This window comes from Cyanistes caeruleus, chromosome 2 (genome assembly GCF_971803275.1).
Source record: "Cyanistes caeruleus chromosome 2, bCyaCae1.hap1.1, whole genome shotgun sequence".
NCBI classification, from domain to species: domain Eukaryota; kingdom Metazoa; phylum Chordata; class Aves; order Passeriformes; family Paridae; genus Cyanistes; species Cyanistes caeruleus.
The window spans coordinates 54,103,920-54,127,298 of NC_141702.1; the positions used below are offsets into that span (position 1 = coordinate 54,103,920).

At 41.4% G+C, this 23,379-nt stretch overlaps 1 protein-coding gene across 5 annotated transcripts in view; it reads right to left on the reverse strand.

The window, feature by feature from the left end:
* The window catches only part of ARHGAP18 (Rho GTPase activating protein 18), a 96,814-nt gene that overhangs the window by 49,116 nt on the left and 24,319 nt on the right, over positions 1-23,379 (reverse strand). The window contains exon 1 of one of the 5 annotated variants that reach the window (XM_086877046.1): positions 20,498-20,901. The exons of 1 other annotated variant lie outside the window; for it this stretch is intronic. In XM_086877046.1, the coding sequence (XP_086733172.1) occupies positions 20,498-20,577 (80 nt within the window). In that variant the 5' untranslated portion in view covers positions 20,578-20,901. Of the gene's footprint in view, positions 1-6,435; positions 6,493-18,410; positions 18,525-20,289; positions 20,902-23,379 lie in introns of those variants that run through there. 3 more of the 5 variants (XM_086877047.1, XM_086877045.1, XM_023924077.2) reach the window with 3 other exon arrangements.

Here is a 23,379-nt window from a genome sequence, read left to right on the forward strand (position 1 = left end):
GTCATAGCAATATAAGAATGATATTAAACTATTAGAGAGAACCTAAAGCAGGGCAACAAAGATGGTGAAGGGCCTTGAGGGGAAGCCGTATGGGGAGCAGCTGAGGTCACTTGGTCTGTTCAGCCCGTAGCAGACCAAAGTGAGACCTCATTGCAGTCACAACTTCTTCATGAAGGGAAGAAAAAGAGCAGACCCTGATCTCTTCTCTGGGGTGACAGTGACAGGACCCAAGGGAATGGCCTGAAGTTGTGTCAGGTGAAATCTAGGTTGGAGATCAGGAAAAGGTTCTTCACCCAGATGTGGATGGACACTGGCACAGGTTCCTCAGGGAAGTGGTGACAGGATCAAGCCTGAAAGAGTTCAGGAAGCATTTGGACAGTGCTCTCAGGCACAGGGTGTCACTCTTGGGGAGCCCTGTGCAGGGCCAGGAGTTGGACTCAATGATCCTTGTGGGACACTTCCAACTCAGCATATCCTGTGATTCAGTTCCAATACAGATCATTGGCACCCCATGCATGATGTATGAAGTGAAATGTTTTATTAACAAAAGAGGTGCTAGAACTATAACATATACACTTTTGAACAGCTTCCAAAGGAGTTATTTGCTATGTCATCTCAGGTTGTTTCAGGAAAAAAACATGACCTTGTTCCACTCCACACAAAGTGAGAAAGAATTCAGGACAGAAAAGTACAGCCATAAAGCCTCTCCCCACAAAATGACTGAACCAGCTCTGTTTCCTTTGTTTTGGGGGTACTGCTGCATTCCAGCATCCAAGCTGTTCGGCTCTATGTGTGCTTTTATCTCTATTCTACAACCATAATATGCCTGCTTGCTTCTTTTAGAAAATGGTGATTCTTGAAGACGCAGATTTGAAGATTATTTAAAACCCAAAAACATCACAACATAATGTATTATCAGACTTGCAATGCAATAATCACAATCTAGCTAAACTGAGAAGTATGAGAAGAAATCGGTTTTGGTTTTACTTCTGTACTGACAAAATGAAGTCGACCGCATTGTCTGAGGTCCTGACATTCTGACCCTTTTCATTCTCCTTTGAATTAAGACTCAGAGGCTTAGAATTCACATTCCAATTTTTTGTACATACATATCAATTTCTGTTCCAAATCACACATTTCAGAAAATCAGCTATTCCTGGGAGAGCAAAATCCACCAGAAGGAAAAACAAGGGGACAACAGAATGGGGGTGAGCTGTATAGGTAAAATCACAGAAGTGACACCACATTAGGAGCTGGTTTGCAAGTCTTGCACACCTTCGGAAAAGCTGGGACAGCTCACCCTGTCCCAAGTCCCACTGAATGAAAGCAGAAATCAATTTCCAAACTCAACAAACACCCAGTATACTATTTCCCCTATATTCAACCCTAATTGTGTTTAAAGCTGTAGTTTAAAAAAAAGGCAAAAATTGCTTACAGCTAGGAAAATAAGAAAGGGAAGGGCCTCATTTGAATCTCCTTTGTCACATTTTTGACTCTGTCCCATGGTCAACTGACCTACCTTTCTCATTCCTTCCAAGTGCCTTCTATATCACCTGGATTCATATGGCCACAAGATGTTTTCATTTGCAATTTCTATTTTCATTCTATATAATTAATACCAATAACAAAAATGTATGCAAAATATGCTCTTGTAACCACCGTCATGCTGCTTACTGGGGAAATACTCAAGCATATAATACACATTTTAAAAGTACACTTCTTTTTTTCTGTAATCTTCCAAGAGAATCACTGGAACTAATCTTATCCCAAAGAAGAGAATAAAGCCTGTGTGAGATCACTTCAGGCTCCACAAATATCAAAGAGAATAAACCAGGAAGTGAAACAGATACAGTATTTGTAATTCCATTATTGAGAGGCAGAGAGGAAAGATTTAAATAATTTATTTTTCTTTTCACACTGGAAAAAAATAAGCATGACAATAAAGCCCGATTTAAGATATCCTGGCAAATATGAGGACCATTTAGTAATAGCCATGAAATGATACTGGAGTTACTTTTGTGCCTTTAAAAGCAATTAGTTCTCCAAAATCATTAGCTCTTACCATTTTAAAGGACCTCTTAGTTAGGCCTATAACCCTGTTACTTGCAAATACAAGGCTTACAGCACAATTCAGTAATTTTGTTTATGCTTGAAGGGAATTGGCATGCATTCATAGGCAATTTATTGCAATATAATCCTAACATTCAGAATAAATTGTAAATTAATTTTAATGAGCTTTCCCAAGCAAGGAAATTCATGCAGGAATCTAAAGATGTTTTGTAAGGAAATTGCTTTCATTGTCCAAACAAACCACCAACAAAGACCCAATAGGACAAAGCAGATAAAACTGGTCTCAGAGAAGCTGGACAAGAGAGGGAGATGAGGAAGCAGGAAGGGCTGAGTAGAGCAGCATGTGCAAGGTGGGCCAGCACTCAAGGATTCTGAGGGATACAGGTCTGTTCAGAATCAAAACATCAGAGAGATGCTTAACAGCAAGGGACTAGGAGAGAGCATAAGGGTTACGAGAGGGATAAGGGCATAAGAGGCATAAGGGTTAGGAGAGAGGGAGACCTGTAGGATGCTGCAAGGAATGGACCATGTGGGTTTAGTTCAGGCTCAGCAAAAGGAACGTGGCATTTGCAAACAGCTTCAGAAGTGGTGGCTGGGATTTCACCTATTGCCAGAAGAGCTAACACACAATGCTGCATATGCCTCTGCACATGAGACAAACCTGCTCTGGGAAATTCCTTTAACAGGAGGTAGGCAGGGTGTGCCACAGCAGGAGCAAAGGGCATGCAGATGTTCCCTGATCCAGCTGTTTCCTCCACATCCCCTCCCCACAGACCCACTGCACAGAGGGCAGCGGAAAAGCCCATTCCCACCTCAGCAAAAGAAAAGAGGCTGAAAAGTGCACCCAGTTGCAATCCTAACTTTTTGTCTTTCAGGGCACCTGCCAAAGCTCTCTTTGCAAAGTCTCCTTCCTTATCAAATTCCTTCTTCTAAGCAACTATTCCTGGGAAATACCTGTTCCTGGTGTGCAACAGCTGAACTGTCTGCAGAAGAGTACTGCAGACCCGTGCCAACCTGTGCTCTGCTACCTATGCTAACGGGCACTTCCAAAGGCTTCTCATCCTATGACCAAGCAAGGAACTCACTGAACAAAACAAAATTACATTAATGCACTCCTTCCCTCCTCATTTTTCTTGGGTAGTTCTTATACATCAGTAGGCAACCGAGCAAGCAGGAAGCAGCTCAGGATCACTGATTTTCTTATTCCCTCTCACCCTTTGTTGCCACCTCAGTTTTCTGAACGTCAGCAGAAAAGGCATAAAAATGTGTATGTTTTTCAACCAAGGCCCCTGCAAAGTTTTGCTGGCACTTGTACACATAGGTATGTCCCTTCACCTACAAATTAAAATACACATGTAGAGCTCCCAGTCTGAATATACAGATGTATTTTGTGTGCAAGTCTGGAAGGTAGCCTACCACAGGGCTCACTACTGTGCTACCTGTCCATAAGCTCTGAGCACCAGAGCTTGAATACAAAACTGAAACTTCAACAAGAGAAAGGATTTGAAAGAGCTTTTATAAGAGCATAATATAAATCAAACAACAGAGGGAAAAAAGACATGAAAGGAACACTGGAAATTAAGAAAAAATGAACAAAACATGCAAATTAAGTATCAATTTAACAGAAACAATCATTCAAAATGAAAAACAAACCCTAAAAAAATCCCTTAAGTATTTTATTATTATTTGATCACATTTTCACACATTAATGTCCCATTTCCACTACCAGCATTCCATATTTTTGTTCTTTACTATTAAATGTGATTTTTTTTTTGGTGTAAGCAGTCTCCATTCCAGGTGGGTACCTAACCCTGCAGTGAGTGCATGAAAACTTAATATGGTCAGAGACTGCTGTCATATTTTAAGGCAGCAAGAGGGATTATAGAAGTCTGGTCAGAAAGGGAAATGTGACAATCACTACTTGCTCTGCAGCTGAAAATAAAAAGTGCTACTAAGTGAAATGAGGAAAAAAAGAAAGAGAAAACCAAAAGGGCTCTTACCAACTTTAGTTTAAATTGCACACATCAAAGAGGATGCAGACGGGGTCTGCAAGAATTCTGGTATTTCTATATTAAATACAGATAGTAAAAAAAAAATAAATAAATACAAAAGTGCCTGGTTTTAGACCTGAAAATTGCCTAGTTGATGTCTCTTAATACAAATTATTTAGGAAAATAAAACTTTGTTTTCCTCCCTAACCAACATCCCTTTATTTACCAACATCTTAAAAACATGAAAAATGCTGGTTTCTAAGTTAACATGCAGTGCCCTACATGGTTTTTCAGCTGATAACATTATCCATGATAATTATTTTAAAAATATATCAGTCTATTCTGAAAGATATTATCAGTTATTTGAAACTACATGAATCTGGTTTTTCAACATCACTGCATCACTAATATTAGCCATAACTCTTACTTTGCATTCCCAAACACAATACTTCAGTGGAGGGCTAACTGCCAGCAAAAAACGCAAGTAAAAATGACATTCTACTCTTAACTTTCCCCAGGAATCTAGAGGTTCTACCCCCACCTTTAACTTCAGACACATTCCATTGCATAAACAGGGAAAAAAATAGCACCTATTTGTAATACTAAGCAGCTACAATTACAGATGCCAGTAATAATCAAGGAAAATTAAATACAATACTTCACATGTAACACGTTAAACCTGAAGTAAGGCACAATCCATATGCAGATGCTTCTATAAATATGAATTCGTATTTTCTTTTGCCATGTGTACATACATGGCAAAATGTGTGTAAACACTGTGTAGAGAAAAACAAGAGCAATGTTAAAGCACTCATGAGTACTGCTACCCGTGATTTTTAGTTACAGGACCAAGCTCCTCTTGCTAGACAGTTGTACTTCCCATTATGAGACACATCTACAAATGAATACCATATGTTCTTACACGATATAATACGTACACAGGGAAATAAAAAACATTTGCTGCCTGCAATATTAAGTCATATATGAAAACACCCATTTCAATTAAATTGAAAACATCGTATTATGACAGTGACCTAAGCCTGCAGTTTGGGGGGAAAGGGCAGGGAGTGGGTGGGTGGAGGATGGGAAGGCACCCTGGCTGGGCATGACCTTGGTGCACAGAGCAGAGACATTTCCAGGCGGCGAAGGGAACCAGGTGTGAGGCAAACCAGAGCAGAAGCTGCAGGGTGCCCCATGAATCCTTCACCTGCACTGCCTCACTAATCTGCTCTGTCCTCAGCCCTCATGGCATCTCACCACACTGGGCAGCATCCTGCTGGCTTTCCAGCACTGAAGTAAGCACCCATACACTCTAAAAATCAGGGAACCAGTACATAGCAACAGCAAAAAGAGGTGATGAGGGGACTGAACATCTCTTGGCCAGAGCTGGGTGATAAATACATCCTCTGAGTTCAGGCAGGGTGACACAGTTAAGTCCCTTCCTATAAGTGGTATTAAAGTAAACTCCTTTTCAATACTGTCGGCACTGAAAATGCACACTTGCAATCTTAAAAATTTTTGTGGATACAAGGAATATTTGATCATATAAGTAGCCAATTCTGTCTCAGAGGATAAAGAATGATTCCTTTGCCAAAATAAAGCACCTGGACAAAATAGATTGTAAAGAACTATAGAAGTGCTGACAGACTGACACAGAAATGGAATCACACACTTGTCAGCATGAAAAGGGTTTAAAGCCTACAATGAAAGTCAACAGAGCAATAGCAATTGATGTAGAAACTCTGTAACAGGAAATTTACAACACATTTTAACAAAAAGATGAAAAGGAGACTTTCAAAGAAGGACAAATGCCCGTATACCTACATTATACTATTTTCTCAATTCTCAGTTCTCTAAATGCAAAACCGGTGTGTGTACTTTACAGCTTCTGCCACCCTTGTTGAGTCTTTGCACCAGACACACTCTAATCTCCTTCATCTTTGAAAGTCAGCAAGGTGCAGTGAAGAATTTAGGGATATTTTCATTGACTGTGCCCTCTAGGCAACTGATTTAATTTTCCCTTTTTTGCTGTCTCATGGCAACTCACTTGGAAGTAAATCAGTTAGAATTTTTTGTACAATGCCCTCTCAGAATCAACATGACCTTTACTACCAGTATATACACTATTGTTTTAAACAATGAGGTAACGAAGCTGCCTCTTCACCAGGAGTGCCACAGCAGCGCTTCAGCTCCAGTTCCTTCTTTGCTCACACCAGCTTCGCTCCTGTGCAACCTAGAACACCCCAGGGGATGTCCCCAAGCATGACACCTCCAGGCCACCTCACCTCACATAAAGCCAACAACTTCTCTCAGCAGCCTAAATCCGCACCCCAAAACAACCACGTGCCAGACCCTAGGATCTCCGCATCCTTACCGGCACGTTCCACCAAGGCAGCACAAGCATTAAGGCAGCCAGCCTGTTGTACATCCAGTCCAATTCAGGGGAGGGCAAAGGTGTCTCTTTACCAGGAAAGATTAAATGGGAAATTGCTACCAGGACTCTCAGAGGATCATGTGATAACACTGAGCAGAGCCAACTAACGTACAACCCAGTGCAAAAGTTAACTCCCTGAGGCCACTGCAGAGAATAATTCTTTGTTCAGAAATAGTGATGGGTCTACATCCATGGAAACAGCATCAGCATCACCTCAGCACTGTACCACCAGACAACAGCTAGCTTTTCTTCCACCAGCAGACATACAAAGTAACACAATCATCTTTTGAGTAGTTAAGCCACTTCCCAAAAAATATTGCTCATTAATCTTGACACAGTGTAAGACTTGAATTCCCAGAACTGTACAAAGGATTGGGGATGGACCTTGTAATTAGCTTTTCCTTAATCCCAATTAATCCCAGAGGTAATTAGTATCCTAATGCATCCTATTGCAAGGCATCCTTTAAGGGAACCAGAGTATACAGGGTCACATTTGTCCACTAGCCTGCAGTAACTGGATATGCCAGGCACCTTGCCCTTCTTCCAAACTATCAATCCAGAGAATCAGAGGTCAGCAGATCTCGGTGTACTTGGCTGAAGGAACGTGCAAGACGCGTTCATCATATCTCAGCTTTAACAATGTCCTCATTGTTAGGAAGAGCTCACCGAGGCAGATAACAAGCAGGCAAACTCCCACCTGCACAGCAGCAGGTGACAAATATGCAAAGCAGACCCTCTGAGAAAGCAAAACCTGTGGCATGAGGGATCCTCCACAATGGAAAAACACAAAGCAACAGCCTCTTTTGCTCTTAGGGTCACAGGCTTCCTCCTTAAGAAACTAAATGGATATGAATCTCCTGTCAGCAGCCTGGCACAGCCCAATGTCCCATGACAACTCACTGTAGCCCCACTCCTACATTCTTCTCTGATGACAACCAGCTGGAAGCAAACTGGATGACACATGGACTCACAAAGCTTGAAAAGTTTTTGGTGACAGTGGACTTCCTGAGGTAAAATTGCCAAGCTGTTGCTTTGACCCAGCTGGACTGCTATCAGTGATGGATACATTGTACTAAAGGATCAGGAAAAAGACCTGGGAAACTCATGCTCTACACCTCCAGAGCTAGTGAGGTCAGCTACAGGGCAGTTCACATATCACTAAATTAAAGTCTTCTTGAAGATGACAAGGCACATTGGGAGTTAAAATTTTAAGTCATTTCCTTGTTTAAAGTACTAGCAATGGCTTCTTGTGAGAGCAGCAGCTTGATATGGGACAATGGTTCATGTCTGGCTAGCTAACAACAAGGCATACAACAGAAGTAATAGTTAACAATAAAAATCAAAGCTTTAAAATACTACAATTCCCTCACTAGTTACTGTGCAAAGTATTCACTCTACTTGCAAAAGTATCTTATGCTTTTAGGATATGCTTATTTGGATAGTTAGGATAATTTTCCACCTCAGGTAAAAAAATCCAACTTCATACTAACATTTTGACTCAGATCAAGTTCATCAGTCTTCAGACGAATCTTGCTATAACTTAAACTAAAGGCAAGCGACTAAAAGTTCTTAAAACCAGACAGAAAATCATTCCATAATGATGCAAGGACTATACTGGCATAAATGTATCTTTCAATTTAAAAAAAACCCAAAGCATTAGAAAAAGAAGGATAAGCACAAAACACTGTTAGCAATTCCAGAGTAAGGTAATGTCAGCTGAAACAGAAACAGAGAATACTTTCTCATATCAACAGTGTGGTGGTATAATGCAGTAAAAACACAATGGGAAACACAAGTGATGCACAATACAGTTGATCACCACCCACTGACCAATGCCCAGCCCATGCCTGAGCAGTGATCAGCCCCTTCTGGCCAACTCCTCCCACTTTATATACTGAACATGACACTCTGTGGTATGGAATATCCCTTTGTCCAGTTCAGGTCAGCTGTCCTGGTCTTGCTCTCTCCTGGCTTCTTACTCACCTGCTCACTGGCAGAGCACAGGAAACTGAAGTCCTTGACTTCCAGTAAGCACTACTGAGCAACAACTAAAACATCAGTGTGTTATTGACATTATTCTTGTACTGATTCTAATACACAGCACTGTGCCAGCCACTGAGAGGAAAATTAACTCTCTCCCAGCTGAAACCATGACAGATATAACCTTGATTCTTCTATTTAATAAGAACAATATCTCTTCCTAGTGATTTGTGCAAGCTAACCTACCTGGAGAAATATTTCTTAACTATTGAAGCTCCTTTGGATCAAAATTGAATTACATTTTTATGCTTTTTATATTTCTTTATACTTTATACATTCTTATATCTATGTGACAAAACTCGGAGGGTGAGAAAGAAATAGGGGCTCAAAAAACCTCAGGGTTAACATGATAGAGCACAATACAAAAGGCACCAACCTTGTCCAGAATCAGAGGCTGTACACCTGTGTCCACATGACATGGGGGAAAAATGAAATGAGAAAGCTAAAGACCAAGGTAGGATGAAGAGAAGGTTTCTCAGCCTAGGCTCAAACTCACATGAATACAGCTATACAGCTGTCTGATGGCATGATGCTGGTGCTGGCCTACAGTCTGAGCACAGAGCAGCAGAGATGTGCCACCACTCAGCACAGCCCAGCCCAGTAATCTGTTTTCCAGGAGGAAACCCAGCATTCATACAGGAAGAAACACTCCTGTTGCAAAAAGAGCCAAGAACCTGGCTCCAGGCTCCTACAAGCTGACATTACAGTACTCAGTTTGAAAGGTTTGAAAAAACAGTTATTTAAGGTTGCTTATGCTGGGTGCTTTGTCACCCCATTTCATCTTTTTCCATCCACTCCCAGACCCCACTTATCACTGGCACAGCCCTGTGCTGACCAACAGTCTGGCTCCCGATGCATTTTTTCATGCTAGCTAACTCTCACCTGCTAACTAACCTGATCTCACTTAGCAACTTCTGCAAAATCATACAACCAAAACTCTATTTATGCCTAATCTGAATGTCAGAGATTAAGTTTACACATATATTTAAAATTAAGAGAAATTTTAACAAGCTATACTGAGGTCTGTGTTACTGAGATCTATATCAAATAGTTCTGCAAACAGACACGACCAAAAATATGTAAGTTAATGTTTTCCTTATACTCCCTAATACAGGATGACAAACATTTATGAAACAATCTCTTCAAAAACTCAAGCAAGACCAAAAAAGCCTAAACACTGAGACAAATCACACAAATTTTAATACCGTACATCTTCATAAGCTGTTTTCTAATTTCAAGTCCAAAGTGCCAAATACCAGATTTCACAGCACGAAGTTCATTGTTTCTCATAAACTTTCATAAGCAGCTCCCTACTTACTAGGAGAAAAAAAAAATTCTGTGTTAGTTTGTTCTTGTATGTGCCATTCACAGTAAGGAGTTCAAACAAATACAGCCCCTTTCCTAGTTTTCACCTCAGAGGAGAACAAGCATCACAGTGTAAATACCCTTTTCAGAAAAGGGAAGACAGGCATTGGACAGATGCTTGGACATTTTCATTAGCACATAATATAATCAATTATTTATATTTGTAAAATGTCCTGGATATTTAATATCTTAGTCTTTTTTACTCTTAAACCAGAAAATACTACTGAAATTCAAAGTTAGATTGTGTTTCCTATAGGAAATCATGCAAGCTATTCTGATTATACTTCTCACTCCCAATACTGTTTTCATGCACTACCTTGGGCACTAAGAAACCAAAGCAATCTCTCTAGTGCAAAGTTCAGAGCAAAGAAAGGTGTGTTTAAACAAAGCACAGATCAGCAAGCTTTTAGGAGCTTATCAGTGGATGACCAACCATAATTTAGAAACTGCACTTTTATTTACCTCATTAAAGTCTGTGGGAATCCAAGCTGGGCTTTTGTTTCTTTTGGTGAGGCGGGCAGCACGGTGACACGTGCAGATGATGAGGGAAAGGCAGGTTATCAGCAGCCCTGCATGAGCAGTGCAGGTGTTCCCTGCAGTGCAATGCACCTGGATTCCAAGGATCTGTTCTCACATCACAGCCTGCCTTTTGCAGGTAGAGGCCGTGCACATGACTGAATCACTGAACAGCATGAGTCAGGACTAAATGAGCTGGAAATGAAGCTTACACCAGCTTTAGAGTGCTTGTTAAAGGACAAGTTGTACCTGAACTGACTAGAAACCTGCCAGTACAAACTTAAGTCATCAAATATCTTCTCAACAAAACTGAAACAACGGAGCTAAATTATATCAGGTGAGCTTCCCACAGGATGTGGACATAGCCACTACTAGGACTCATAAAAATGAATTAACTTGTCAAATCACAGCCACGCAGTGATCACATTAAGCTGGCACAGAGGTAGGCTACTGCCAGAGGATTCTGTCAAACCCCCCTTTCCTGTGAGTTTCCTTTACTCTCCTTGTGCCAACACCACCACTGATGCAGTAACTTGCTGAGTTAGATCAAGGAACTAATCTGCCCAAAAACAACACTTGCAAAAAAATATTGCTTTCAGTTGATTTTTTTTTTTTTTAATCCAGATCAACCTACTTCAGTCAACTCAGAAATGCTAATGTCAGGGTAATAAAAATATTAGGAAGTGTAAGTGAGAGATGGAAAGAAACTCTACTTTCAGTGGTGTTCCCCACTCTTTTCAGCACCCATTTATCTCAGCCTGCTATGACCATGACCTGCACCCACCATCACTGCACATCAAAACTTCTGCTGGTTCAGAACAAGCCTTAGGAGACACTCTAAGAGGAAAGAAAAAGTTTCATCAAATATTATCTCTTTCCAACAGAACACAAAGACGTTTCTCAAGTCTACCTGAAATACAGGCTTCTCAGGAGAAGATAGCACAGGCAAGCCACCCAAGTGAGTTCAGCAGGACATTAAAGCCCACTCTCTGAATGGAGTTGTAATGATGCTAACAACCACTCACACAATAGTAACACCACGATCAGCATTCCCTTATCTAGCTGTGGCAAAGACAAGCAGGCTGAGAGACTTCAGAAACTACATTAAGGATCTATAGGACTTCTCATCCTCTTTGCAACTGCTGAGAAAGAAAGCACCTTCCATTGGCCTGTGGTAACTATAGCTCTGGTATCCTGCTGTGACTTGCCACTGAGCCACAGCTCTGTGTGTGTGACAGCAGTGGCAGGGCTTCCTCTCTGTTCAGTGGTCAAAGCTTCTTGTTCCAAGCCTCTTGCTTTGTATCTGGAATCACAGCCTCATAACTACAGCTATAACCACAATTACTACATGAATTCTTGGGTTACCTCAAGCTTACAAGAGCTTTTTGCTTTATTTGTGCTGCTAAAACTTAACCTTGTACTTTCTTAATCTACGGCAAAGCTCCCTGTTATCTCTGGATGTAGTATACTCCTGGACCTCTCTGTAGTATTTTATTAGAGGCAAAGAATTTCTGATAAAGATGATACTTCATCAGTGCCCTTGAGTCCCAACATTGTTAGAACAATTACATAAAAATATGCTAAAATCCATCAACTGATTAAAAACAAAAAAAAAATGGAGAAATGTAACTTATTAAGCAGATATTGCTAAACATTGACCAAACAATCCTCACACTTCATCCTAATTATTTGACTGTTTTTCAAATAAGGGTATGAATTCAAAATATCTGACTTCCCAAAGCTAGAGTAAAAGCTGTAGGGGTGGTTTAGGGACTGTTGGACTGGAAGAAAAAGGAGTTGGAGGAGTGATAAATTGAAGATTCATACTGATGCTAAATCAAGCAAAAGTGCTAACTGTTCTGCTGCAGCTGGCACTGAATACGAATGACAAGGTATTTATTTATTTGTTTAAGACAACGCTATTCTTACTTTTTGTTGCTTTCTCATGTATGCTGTACCTTCAACCACTATTCTAGGTATGGTAAAAACATTCAGATTTGCTCCTCCTCAAGCAGTTCACTGCAAATACTCCACCCCAAACCATTTTAAGTTCCCCAAGCATACTGGGAGCCCTGTGGAGGAAACATTTTAAGATTTTTATTCTCATCTTTTGGCCTAAGAAGCCCCCCTAGGAAAGAAGGCTGTTGTAGAAAAATGACAGCTAAAACATCTGAAATTATCAAGAAATCATTTCTAGTCTAACAGGATTGGGATGCTGTAACAGGAAGGAGAGGGAACAGTCATAGAACAAGAGAGAATATTTAGAAGCTTACCCTCACATGAAAATAATGACCAGGTACATAACTATATCCATGCATGCTTTTATTCTGCTGTAATACAAGAGAGCTAGAACAAAACAATAAAATAACAATACAAAACAATAACCAAAGAATAAATTCATAGCTTCAACTTTTTTGGGAGTGCAGAGGTGCTCATCCCATACGCTGCTCGCAATATCATCAGAAATGTATCTCAGAAAATGATAGCTAAAATTGTACTTAAGGAATTAATCAAGTCTGTCTATTTTTTACACAGCCAAATACTAAGAAACAACACCAGCCTCTTCCCCTTTTTTTGCCTATTTATTTGGCTGTAAGTATTTAAATTCCCTGCCTGAACATGATCATTTTGAAACCACAATTCCAAGGAAGAGGCGGGTTCACTGCAAAACCAGCGGCTCTCACAAAATAGCCTGTTGGCACATTGCAAGTATTCAAAGCATATGAGCAGGGTATTTTTCTTCCCCTGGCAAAGGACATTTACTGAGGAGCCTGGAATGACAGTGAGTCATGCGTAGTCAAATCTGCAATACCACTCACAGCAGGGACCTCACTGTATCACTTACTGTAATTACGGCCTCCCTTCAGCTGTAGCATTTCAGAGACAAAAAAAAACCCAAAGGTGCACTTTTAGTAACTCCAGTGAAAAAAAGCACCAACAACAGAGAAGGGTGCTGGCACTGCAAATGTTACCCAAACGTGTACGAGTAACCTTTTAAAGCCTTAGCTTTAAAGCTCCTGCTTCATTCATTTAAAGCTTTCAGCTCCTGCTTCATTAGTAACAGTTACAAAACAAGAGTAAAATATTGGCAATAATAATAATTCATAACGTTTTTAATCTAGTGCCAGTATCAGCAGACTTAAAATGCCATTAGTCTTACCCAAAAACAAATTTAACAATATTGCTTATCAAAGAGAAAGAACTTAAGAAATAATTAACTATTCCACTATGCCACATTTAGAAAGCTGGAGTTCAGATTTACACGGCTCTTCTGGCACTTTGCTGGCCAATTCCACTCCAATTTTGCATAAAGTCTACATGTTTATAACAGCACATCTAGTAATATATTGCATTATGCTCAGTATCATCCAGATTTGTACACATACAAGCAAAAAAGAGAAAGCCCATATTTAAAATATACAAAAGGCCTTTAAGTTTCCCATTCCTGATAGTAGGACAACCATGACATCTCATGCTCTGTATGTTATTAAAATGAAAAAGAAAGCCTATACACAGGCCCTGATTTTCCTCTTTTATGATATGTCGCTCTATTGACTGAGCCATTACTCTTGCTTGAATCTATTTAAGGGTCTGACACAAAATAGAACTCAATGGATTGTTTGCCCTGAGAGTGAAGGACATTAAATCAAATTTACACCCACAACATAAAATAATCTAAGTCACCTACTGAACTGGGCTTGATTGAAATAATTATTTTATTTTTAATGTTTATCAAAACATTATTGAAATAATGTTGTTTTATCATCCTAACAGATGCTGAATGGATGCCCAAGTGCAAGAAACGGACCAATTCTGCACAATGAGGACTGCACTGAAAGAGCTTCAGCAGATCTAGGGCTCAAAAATTACATCCAAATTGAAGGGAGTTCCACCAAGTCTTAGAAAAACAAGATGACATGACTGCAGTATACCCAGTTGGCTAAAGTGGTAATCAGCAGCAACGAAGTGATTTTACCTGTATTGGTGACACTCACAAGACTGACACTGAGTCAGTTACATGAGTTACTGCATGTAACTCACACTGGGGGATGAAGGAGAAGCAGAATAGGAGGGCAAATGTAAGGATGCATACTAAAATGCTGAACAAAAGTGTAACAAAAAAGATTTTCAGACTGAAGAAACAAAGGCTCAAAGAGAAAAATTTGCTCTGCCCACCAAGATAAAATCTAGTGGAAAGCTGACCATGTGTAACAGGCACTAGGAGGGCTTTTTAATCGGTTGGCAAGACATAGCAAGAACCAAAGACGGGAACAAGATAAATTCAAAATAGAAATAAGGCGCAAACTGGAAGATGGGGAACCCCATGAAGCAGGAATCCAGAATCAAGGAAGCAGGAAAGGTTGGGATACCACACCTTGCTGCCAGTAGATCAAGTTACTGGGATTAATACGTCAGTAACCAAGCAGCACATTAAGGGTCTGCCATACACTCCATATTTATACATGAATGAAGTATGAAAGACACAAAAGCAATTCTAAATAACACAACTTCGTGCCTTGCTGCTTGTCAGCTCTACCTGAAGATGTTGGTAAGCATTGGGCAATAAACTCTGTTCAAATTAGCAGGAAAACCCAAGGCAGGAAAGATTTTTCTAATGCATTCAGACAAAGACTGTGCTCATGCAAAACCTGTAGCAGATAAAAAGACTGTGATGGTTTTGTAAAGCCTACTGTAGCGAGATAGATCTTTGCTCTGCAGATAGTTCTTTCTGCTTCTACACAAGCAAAGCAACACATGAAAGGTACTGTACTGAGCCATCCCTACACTGGCATCACAAAAGGGGTTAGGAATAACAATTGCTGTGATAATGGCGGTGGGGACCTGGAATCCCTTCTGTACAAGCAGATTGCAAATGAAATTGCAAAATGCTCCACCAACTCAAGGCAGTTGTGTGTAATCAGCTTGTGAGTTTGCTGCTTGTACACTGAGCATTATATGTACCCCTCACAGTACTTTACTCCTTTATACTGGATTTACAATTCCAAGAGTGAGTCACTGGTACAAAAAAAAGGGGAAAGGAATGAGAACTTTTCTCTCTGAAATAAAGAAGATGGAAAATGACCTTGGAAAAAAGGCACGATTTCACGCTTACTACTACTTCTTGGCTTAAGATAGAAACTATTAAGACTTCAGATTAAGCTGAGCAAACATTTGAACAAAGAACGAGACAGATTATTCCAGTAAGGAAAGAATAAACTCGACTCGTACGTGTGATCTGTAATGCCTATTATGGTCAACATTCAAAAAAATCATATCTTGCGGGCAACTCACAGCAGAAGCCTTTGTAATTTCTCCATGCTCTAAGGACATCTGTAATTTGGGTTTCTTACTAAGAGATGAAACAGCAAGTCAGTGATTTAGACCACAGCTGTCTGGAGAAAACACAAAATATTTTATGTCCCTTGCTTGTCCCCGAAGTTATGGTACATGCTATCACTACTGTGTCTGTAAAACCCATATTTATAAAGATATATAAAATTAAATACTTTTGTTTATGCAGACTTGTACAAAAAAGGGGAACTTCTCTACAACAAAACCCAACTGAGACTGCCTGGTTTCACTGCCACACAGACCCAAGCTTTAGCTGGTAACTCCCATAGTCAGCAACAAAGCTCAAGGGCTGCAGGCCCTGAATAGCAGGTGTCACTCAAAGGAGGAGATCTGAAGTGGCAGCAAACCTCACTCTTACAACGCTTTTCCAGAACTCGTCCAGGCTTCAGTTCCATCTCAAGGAAACTCAACTCGTTGCTCTCATTTTGCAAGTGAGTATCAGCAAACCAAATGCAAGATTTAAAAAAGGCAAAGAAGGGAGAATGCACAGAACTGCAGAGCCTCTGAAGAGGAGCCACCATGTCCTAGGCTCTGTGAATTGGAGTCTTTCTTAAATTATCAGCAATAGAGGCTCTTTCAAAGTATATGAAGTTAAACAGGTACTAGCGTGCAAAGCTTCAAAACTGAAACTGGTCTTCCATTAACTAACTGGTAAGTTAATGCAGTGCGCTGAAGTGGCAGCAGAAGTGCACATGCTGGTGAGCAAGCACAGTGAGTGACTCACTGGAAACAGATACAGGGAGGTTGTCACATGACAAGCTGGTGCCGCACAGGAGACAACATGGAACAGCAGCATCCCAAATAGGACAGAGGTATGGAAAGTAACACTCCAGTGGCCAACACATTCAGAATCTATTACTCAGTTTGCAGTTTAGGCTTGGCTCTTGAAAACACCATGCAGCAGAAGTTTATCTGCCTCATGCACTGGTGTGTTGCTGCAGTTCAGTTACTTCTGCATGCACATGGCATACATTCACCTGCTATCAATCTATTCCTCACACATGAATACTCCAGGCTTGGTCTCAGCCCTATAATCACATTCAGAAAACATTTTTACATACATATGTTTGCATACACACACACATACATACATTCACTCACTCTTCAGGACAGAAATAGTCCTGTAGAAGACTCTGTGGATGGCATTTGATTGCCTGAGGGTAAGCTCACACAGCCATATGGAGAGAATGATGTTATCTGAAGCACCTACACATGGCTGGCAAATATGACACAGGACCTGTGGTGCTTTCTGCCTAAGTAGATGGGGTAAAATTCCCGAGGAACCCAAATAGCACCAGAAACCTATGCTTACAGGTTTGGATTTCACATGTATGAGGGTGACATACCTATGAAAACAGTTTTGGACTGAAACCTATCTGATTCACTCTTGGTTCCCCCAGCCCATATAATAACAAATGGTTCCACAGAAAGACAGAAATTATTTAAAATTTTGGGCATGGATATCATGAAGAAAAGAAGATGACACCAAAATCCAAGTAGCATGACAGCCAATAGGGCACTACTGAATGTAACAGGTTAAAACTCAAAGTAAGCGAGTTAAGGCAATATGGAAAAGAGAGCAGTTATTAAAGTTGAATTTGATAACATGTATCCTTGCCTCTTTGATTTCTCCAATAAAGTTTTTAAGATAAATAGAAGATACCAGAAATATGAAACCACAGAAATCACCCACAACCAATATTTACACCATATAAAGATAACCCTTTAACTGCTACAGCAGCTCTGGTGCTATTTTATGCATCACTAGTTTTAAGGCAATATTCCTTAATTGACAAACTTGAAAGTAATCACACTGAGGCTGTTCTAGATTCTAGCCTACTGAACCAATGGTAAGGTAAGCCTTTCCAAAACAGTATTTCAAAGACTCATTGTGCCTTTAAAGCGCCAAAAAGACCCCAGAATAGAGAAGTAGCTCAACAGTCTATTAGCTCAGTAAAATTTTAAGTCTTACAAAGCAAGAGTTCTCCTATGCCTGAAGGAAAAAAGATGGGTAGGAAGTGTAGCTCTTTCTTTCCTACAATGTCACTATGTTTGGAGCACAGCCAACACATTGTTTTTTCTAGGAGGTACCAGTGTCACGGTTCCCTCCAAAGATAATGCAATTTCTAACACACAGTGTTTTGAATGCCTATGAAAAAAAAAGAATTCAACACAGATTCTCTATTAATCTTTCCAAAAGGGCTGCTTCAGTACAGCTGGTACCATATTACATTGGCTTCCTAATATTCTGATCCCTGTTAAAATTGACAGTTTTCAAATTAGTAGCAAGATGCTAACCTAGACAGTGAAAGATGTTCTAATTTTGTTAATTTTTAAAAAGGCAAAATAGCTCAATTTCATATCAGCAACAAAACATAAAATCTGGACTGCAGAAGTGGTCCACTTGCACACTGTGAAAAGCCTAATGGAGTAACTTATTTCCATAAAATATTACAGAATTATATGGGTTTGAGCATTATTAGTATCATGCAGCTCTACACATCTTGGGAATGTTGACAAAGGAAAGTAGTTAGAATAACGGCTGGGCGGGGAGCGGATGGGAGAGAAATCCCACAAATTTCAGAAAGTTTTGTTTGTTTGTTTCTAAAAAGACCAAAAGAGAACCAGAAGTGGCCACTCGCCTTCCTTTCTGTTCCCATGAAAATACTCCCGATCTCTCTCACTTCAGAAATGGGAAGACACTGAGGATGCATGGCAGGAGGGAGTGGGTCAACCAGGACCATGGAGTTGAGATCCTGGTTAATAAAAACAGGAGAAACAGACCTAAGATTCAAATGCAGAGTGGCACAGCAGAAAGGCAGAGAGGTATCCTTTAGGATTTTAGTTTAATGAGCTAAGTGGCAAATGTGCACAGCCTGGAAAGCTGTACTACTGCTATGGTGGAACTCAGAAAAATTAACTGTGGGAATCATGTTCTGCACAGTTGAAACATGCACATTTGTCTGCTATAATTATGGAAATAAGACCACTTTTCCCATTTATTTCCCCTTCTCTTAATCCCAAACCAGGAAAATTTGTGAAGGATTGCTATTACTTGCTTGGCAATGTTCCAGTTTAGCCAGGAGGCTGTCCACGGAAGCAGCTGCAGAGGAGCTGGAATCTCATGAGATTGCTGCTCCTAATGGTGTGGCATTAGCACTGGAGACAAATTTCTTAAGACACAGAGAGGAACTGTGCTCATGTGTCCCGGGCCTCTAGGGACTGAATCTGCTGCTTAGAGCCGTGTATCCAGACAGCTGTATGTAAAAAAAGGGGAACCAAACATAACAGTCTACAGATACACAGATCTTTACCCAAGGAATAGGGAAAACATTTTTTAACTGATCCTTCCACCTCCACGGGAAGTTTGAGGGGAGTTATGAAAGGCAAAGAAGCACCACAAACAATAACAAAAAAGTTTCTGGATTTTGTGATTTCTTGAAGAAACGTATTTATTGAAAATACATATTTTGTACTCCACTGGAAATAGCCAGGTCTGCAGAGCCCTTATAGATGTAGCTGACATCAGGACTTCAAGTGAGGCTGATAAATAACATTAGTCATGGAGAAGGAAGTACCTCAATAAAAAGAGAACTTTGTGGTTCTAACATGGGGCAGGAGGTATTTCTCAGTTCAGTCCTTGCTTTTATTGTGTACTTTTGGTGTGATAGGCCACAGTGCATCTGTTATCTTTTGTCCAGGGTGACCCACTGTACTGCCTTCTATCTTCTTTTAATCAGACTATAATCTCTTTGATCACACATGCTCTTCCTATGCACACATGGAAAAAGTATGCCAGTTTCAATGCCCTCCTAGTTTCAGCTGGCTTCTCAGCATTATTAAAAGTCCCATCTTTATCAATGGGACCTTTGTTTGATAATTTCAGCAAGGAAGAGGCAAGACTGAATGGGCCATAAAGACAAAAGTCAGTCCTTTACACAGCAGCCCCTCAGCTCATTGCTATGGAAAAGCCGGCAGTGACTTTTGCCTGTATTAAACGTGCTGTGAGGTACAAGGAGGTCCTCAGCCCTCATGTATGTGAAACCGGCTTCTTGCCCGTTACCCGTTTCAATGACAAATGCTTTAAAAAGTTTGTCTCGTTATTAACCACACCTTCCTCAGCTTTATCACGTAAAAAAAAAAAAAAAAATACAAAAAAAGGCAAGTTACGAATATACAAAGTAGTAAAGCACAAGCAGATTATAGGAAAATCTACGCAGAGCATCCCACCGACAGCCTGATCCCAAAACCACTGAGGTCCAGCGCCGCCGAGACCACGGGACTGCACTCCCCGCCTAAAACCGCTCCGGCTGGAACGGCTCGGGTTTAACACCGACAACGCACCCGGGCGGCCTCGGGACTGCTCTTGGATACAAACGCCTTAACAACAGCCGGCGGCTGCTGTTTGCGCTCTGCTCTCGGCAGACCAGCAAAACGCCCCGGGTTTCCTCGACGCGCGGAGCGTATTATAGAAAGCGGTGGGAAAAAACCCCAAACCAACCAACCAACCAACCAACCAACCAAGGAAAAACCGTTCGGGAGCTGCAGGACGCAGCGCAAAAAATGGGCAAACCCTTCAGCCCCGGGGCCGGGGAACACAGCTTCTCCCGCGCAACAGGTTCCCGCCGCGCTCCTCCTCCGCGGCGCGGCAGCGGGGCCGCCCCGCCGAGCGCACCTGCCGCGGGCAGCGCCCTCCTGCCCTCCCCGCCGCCGCCGCACCTCCACTCACCCGCCGGGGGCGTCGCCGGCCCCGCCGCTGGGGTGGTAGGCGGTGAGGACCACGCCGCGGGAGCCGGACCGCCAGCTCATGGCGCTCGCCGCCGCATCCCTTCTGGAGACACCGAGGCGGAGCGGGGCGGCCCGGCTGCGGCCCGGCGCGGCCCAGCCTCCTGCCGGTAGCGCAGCGGGGCAGGGCCGGGTGACGGCAGCGCTTCCTGCGGCCCGGCGGGGCCGTGCCCCTCCTCCCGGCTCGGGAGCCCCGCGGGCGAGGGCGGCGAGCGGGGGCCGTGCCCGCCTTACAGCTCGGTTCGCTGCCTCACGGCCGTGGGAGAGCCGCGGCCTCCGGGCAGGCCGGAGTTTGTGCGAAGGTGTCGCTGAGAAATCCGTCAGTTCCAGAAAAGTCGCTGTCCTTTCGGCCCCGAGTCAGCTGCCGTGGGGCAAGTGCGGCACGGCAACAAGAAAAATAAAGAACGTGTTCAGCGTTTGCTTTGTGCGTTACCCATTTCACTGAACCGCAGCATTATGCGGTGATTGCTTAACTTTTCATAGTCGCCAAAAAAAAATTTTATTTTTTTTTAAATTACATGCTCTCGTAACAAAAATCACAACTAGGGATAATGTCAAGCAAGGACACTGCTGACTGAACTGCCTCAGAGCTGCTGGGCCTTAAACAAGCCGCCATGAGCTCCGAGGTCACACTCCATCAACTAGTGACAGCCAGAGGAGCACAACATTGTGCACAACATCAGCCTTTTTGGTGGGCAAAGCCTCCTCTGTGCCTCGGCACAGAGATGAGACTCACTGCCTTGGTATAAGTTTTGGATTGGTAGGCAAGACGTGTAATGCAACACCCAAACCTGTTTGTTTTTTCCATGGCAACATGTAAATGCACATATGCTATTTATGTTTGTAATCTGTGCCCTCGTTCACATATGCATATGATTTGTCTAAATTATTATCAGTTTGTTCTATAACTGAATGGATCAACTTCAATATGAGCGTAATTTGCATTGTGTTCACTTTTTTCCCTTTTCATGCAACTGCTTTGCTTGCAGTTAAAATCTGCCAGGTTTGGTGCTGGGCTCTGTGAGGTGTTCTGAAACACGTGGGTATCGAGTTCAGAACCTTTGCTCTTTTCGTACATAAACTGGAATGCTGCATGCAAGGTTGTGGATGGACCATGCCATTTTCTGTGCAGCACAGAGCTGCCATGCAGGAGCAACACAGAAATCTCATCCTACGGCCACTGAGAAGTTGGTTGCAGCAGAAAAGCAAACAGGCAGAATTTCTGGTCATGTTTGAGCAAGATCAGTTTGTCCTCTAGAGCCCTTGATGCTTACAGCTGGTGACTTTGGAGGGGTCACAGCCAGACATGACTAAATTTTGCCACTGATGATGGACTTCTACAGAGTGCCAAACAGGAAATCCCGATTTCTTTTAAAAAATCACCCATTAAATTTTGAGAAGAGTCCCAGCATTACAAGCACAGGAGAACCTGGATGATGTTCAATAGGCCAGCCATTACAGAGTTGCCTTTTCATTTCTCACACACCTGAGGGTCATGTGCTGCCTTAGTTTTAAATTCATATAAACTATTGAAACGGGGGTGGGGTTTGATAAAGCCTGCCTCTTCCACGGTTTATTGGGTATTTTATCTGTAGGCATCTAGCCAAGGTGTTTTGGCTAAAGTATTTTTTGTATTGTTAATTTTATATCAAAATTTTAATCTGCAATTTAAAAAAATCTATTTTTTAAAAAGGGAGACATTAGTACCAATGGATACAATAGATATAATATGTATATATATTAGAAAAATGAACAGGTTACTTTTTAACTATATGATTCTTTAATTGTTTAATATTTACAATGCCTAGGAAAGAGGCTGCTTCACCTCCACAGATGTTCTCCTTCTTCAAAGGGAATGGGAAAAAGAGAAGGCACAGCTTCAGTGCAGCTTCAGCAACAGCTTAGTACTATAGTTTCAACAGTTTAACTAGCAGTGTGCACCAAGAGCACTGAGACAAATTGTCTGCATGTACCTACACACTCACAAAAAAAAGGACATGAAACCACTGCAAAACTTAGCACTGGGGAAATATTTTCCTGTACTCCCACTACTAAGGTATTCCGCTCTCTATACATCTCAGGCTGTGTCCGAAAGGCAAAAATTAGCCTAACTTCTCACACAAGCATGCAAACAAGACTTCTGTTTTCACAGCTCATGTTGGAAATACATCAGCACGTGGTGAGAAAACATCCTATTAACGTATATTTGCACTCCTATCTGCTAAAGAGCATTTAGCTCTTTCTTTAAATGCACATGTGGTTAATTGTTAAACAGCATATGCAGAATGCAAAATCATTTTCTGAAGGACCTTTTTTTTTCTTTTAAACTAAACCAGAAAAACTAAACATAAATACTAGGGTCCTTAGGACCTGGCCTTGTTTAAAGCTTCAGCTAACTGGTTGCATGCCAAATACCCCATTTAGTTATAAAACTCCCTTTAAAAAAAAATAACTAAAATAAAACAGAAACAAAAGTCAAACATTTAGACATTCCATGTCTAATAAGTGCTTTCCAAAGCCCTTTGCCCAAACTAAATATATATTAGGTGCTATAAAAACAAAAATGTAAACTGCTTTTTCTTTGATAAGCATCTTAAAACACTTCATAATTAAGGCACACCACAACATGCTGCAGCCTCCCTGTAGAAAGAAGAATGCAGAAACAAGATGTAGTCAATATGGCATCACTAGGGGATGCTCAAATGACAATTTTGCTGCAAATGGAGAGGGAAAGAACCTGCCTTGTTTGGGAGGGGGGAGATTAAGAAAGGCAAAACCCAGAATGAGTTTGTACCACTAAATGGAAGAATAAGAAGAAAACTTAAG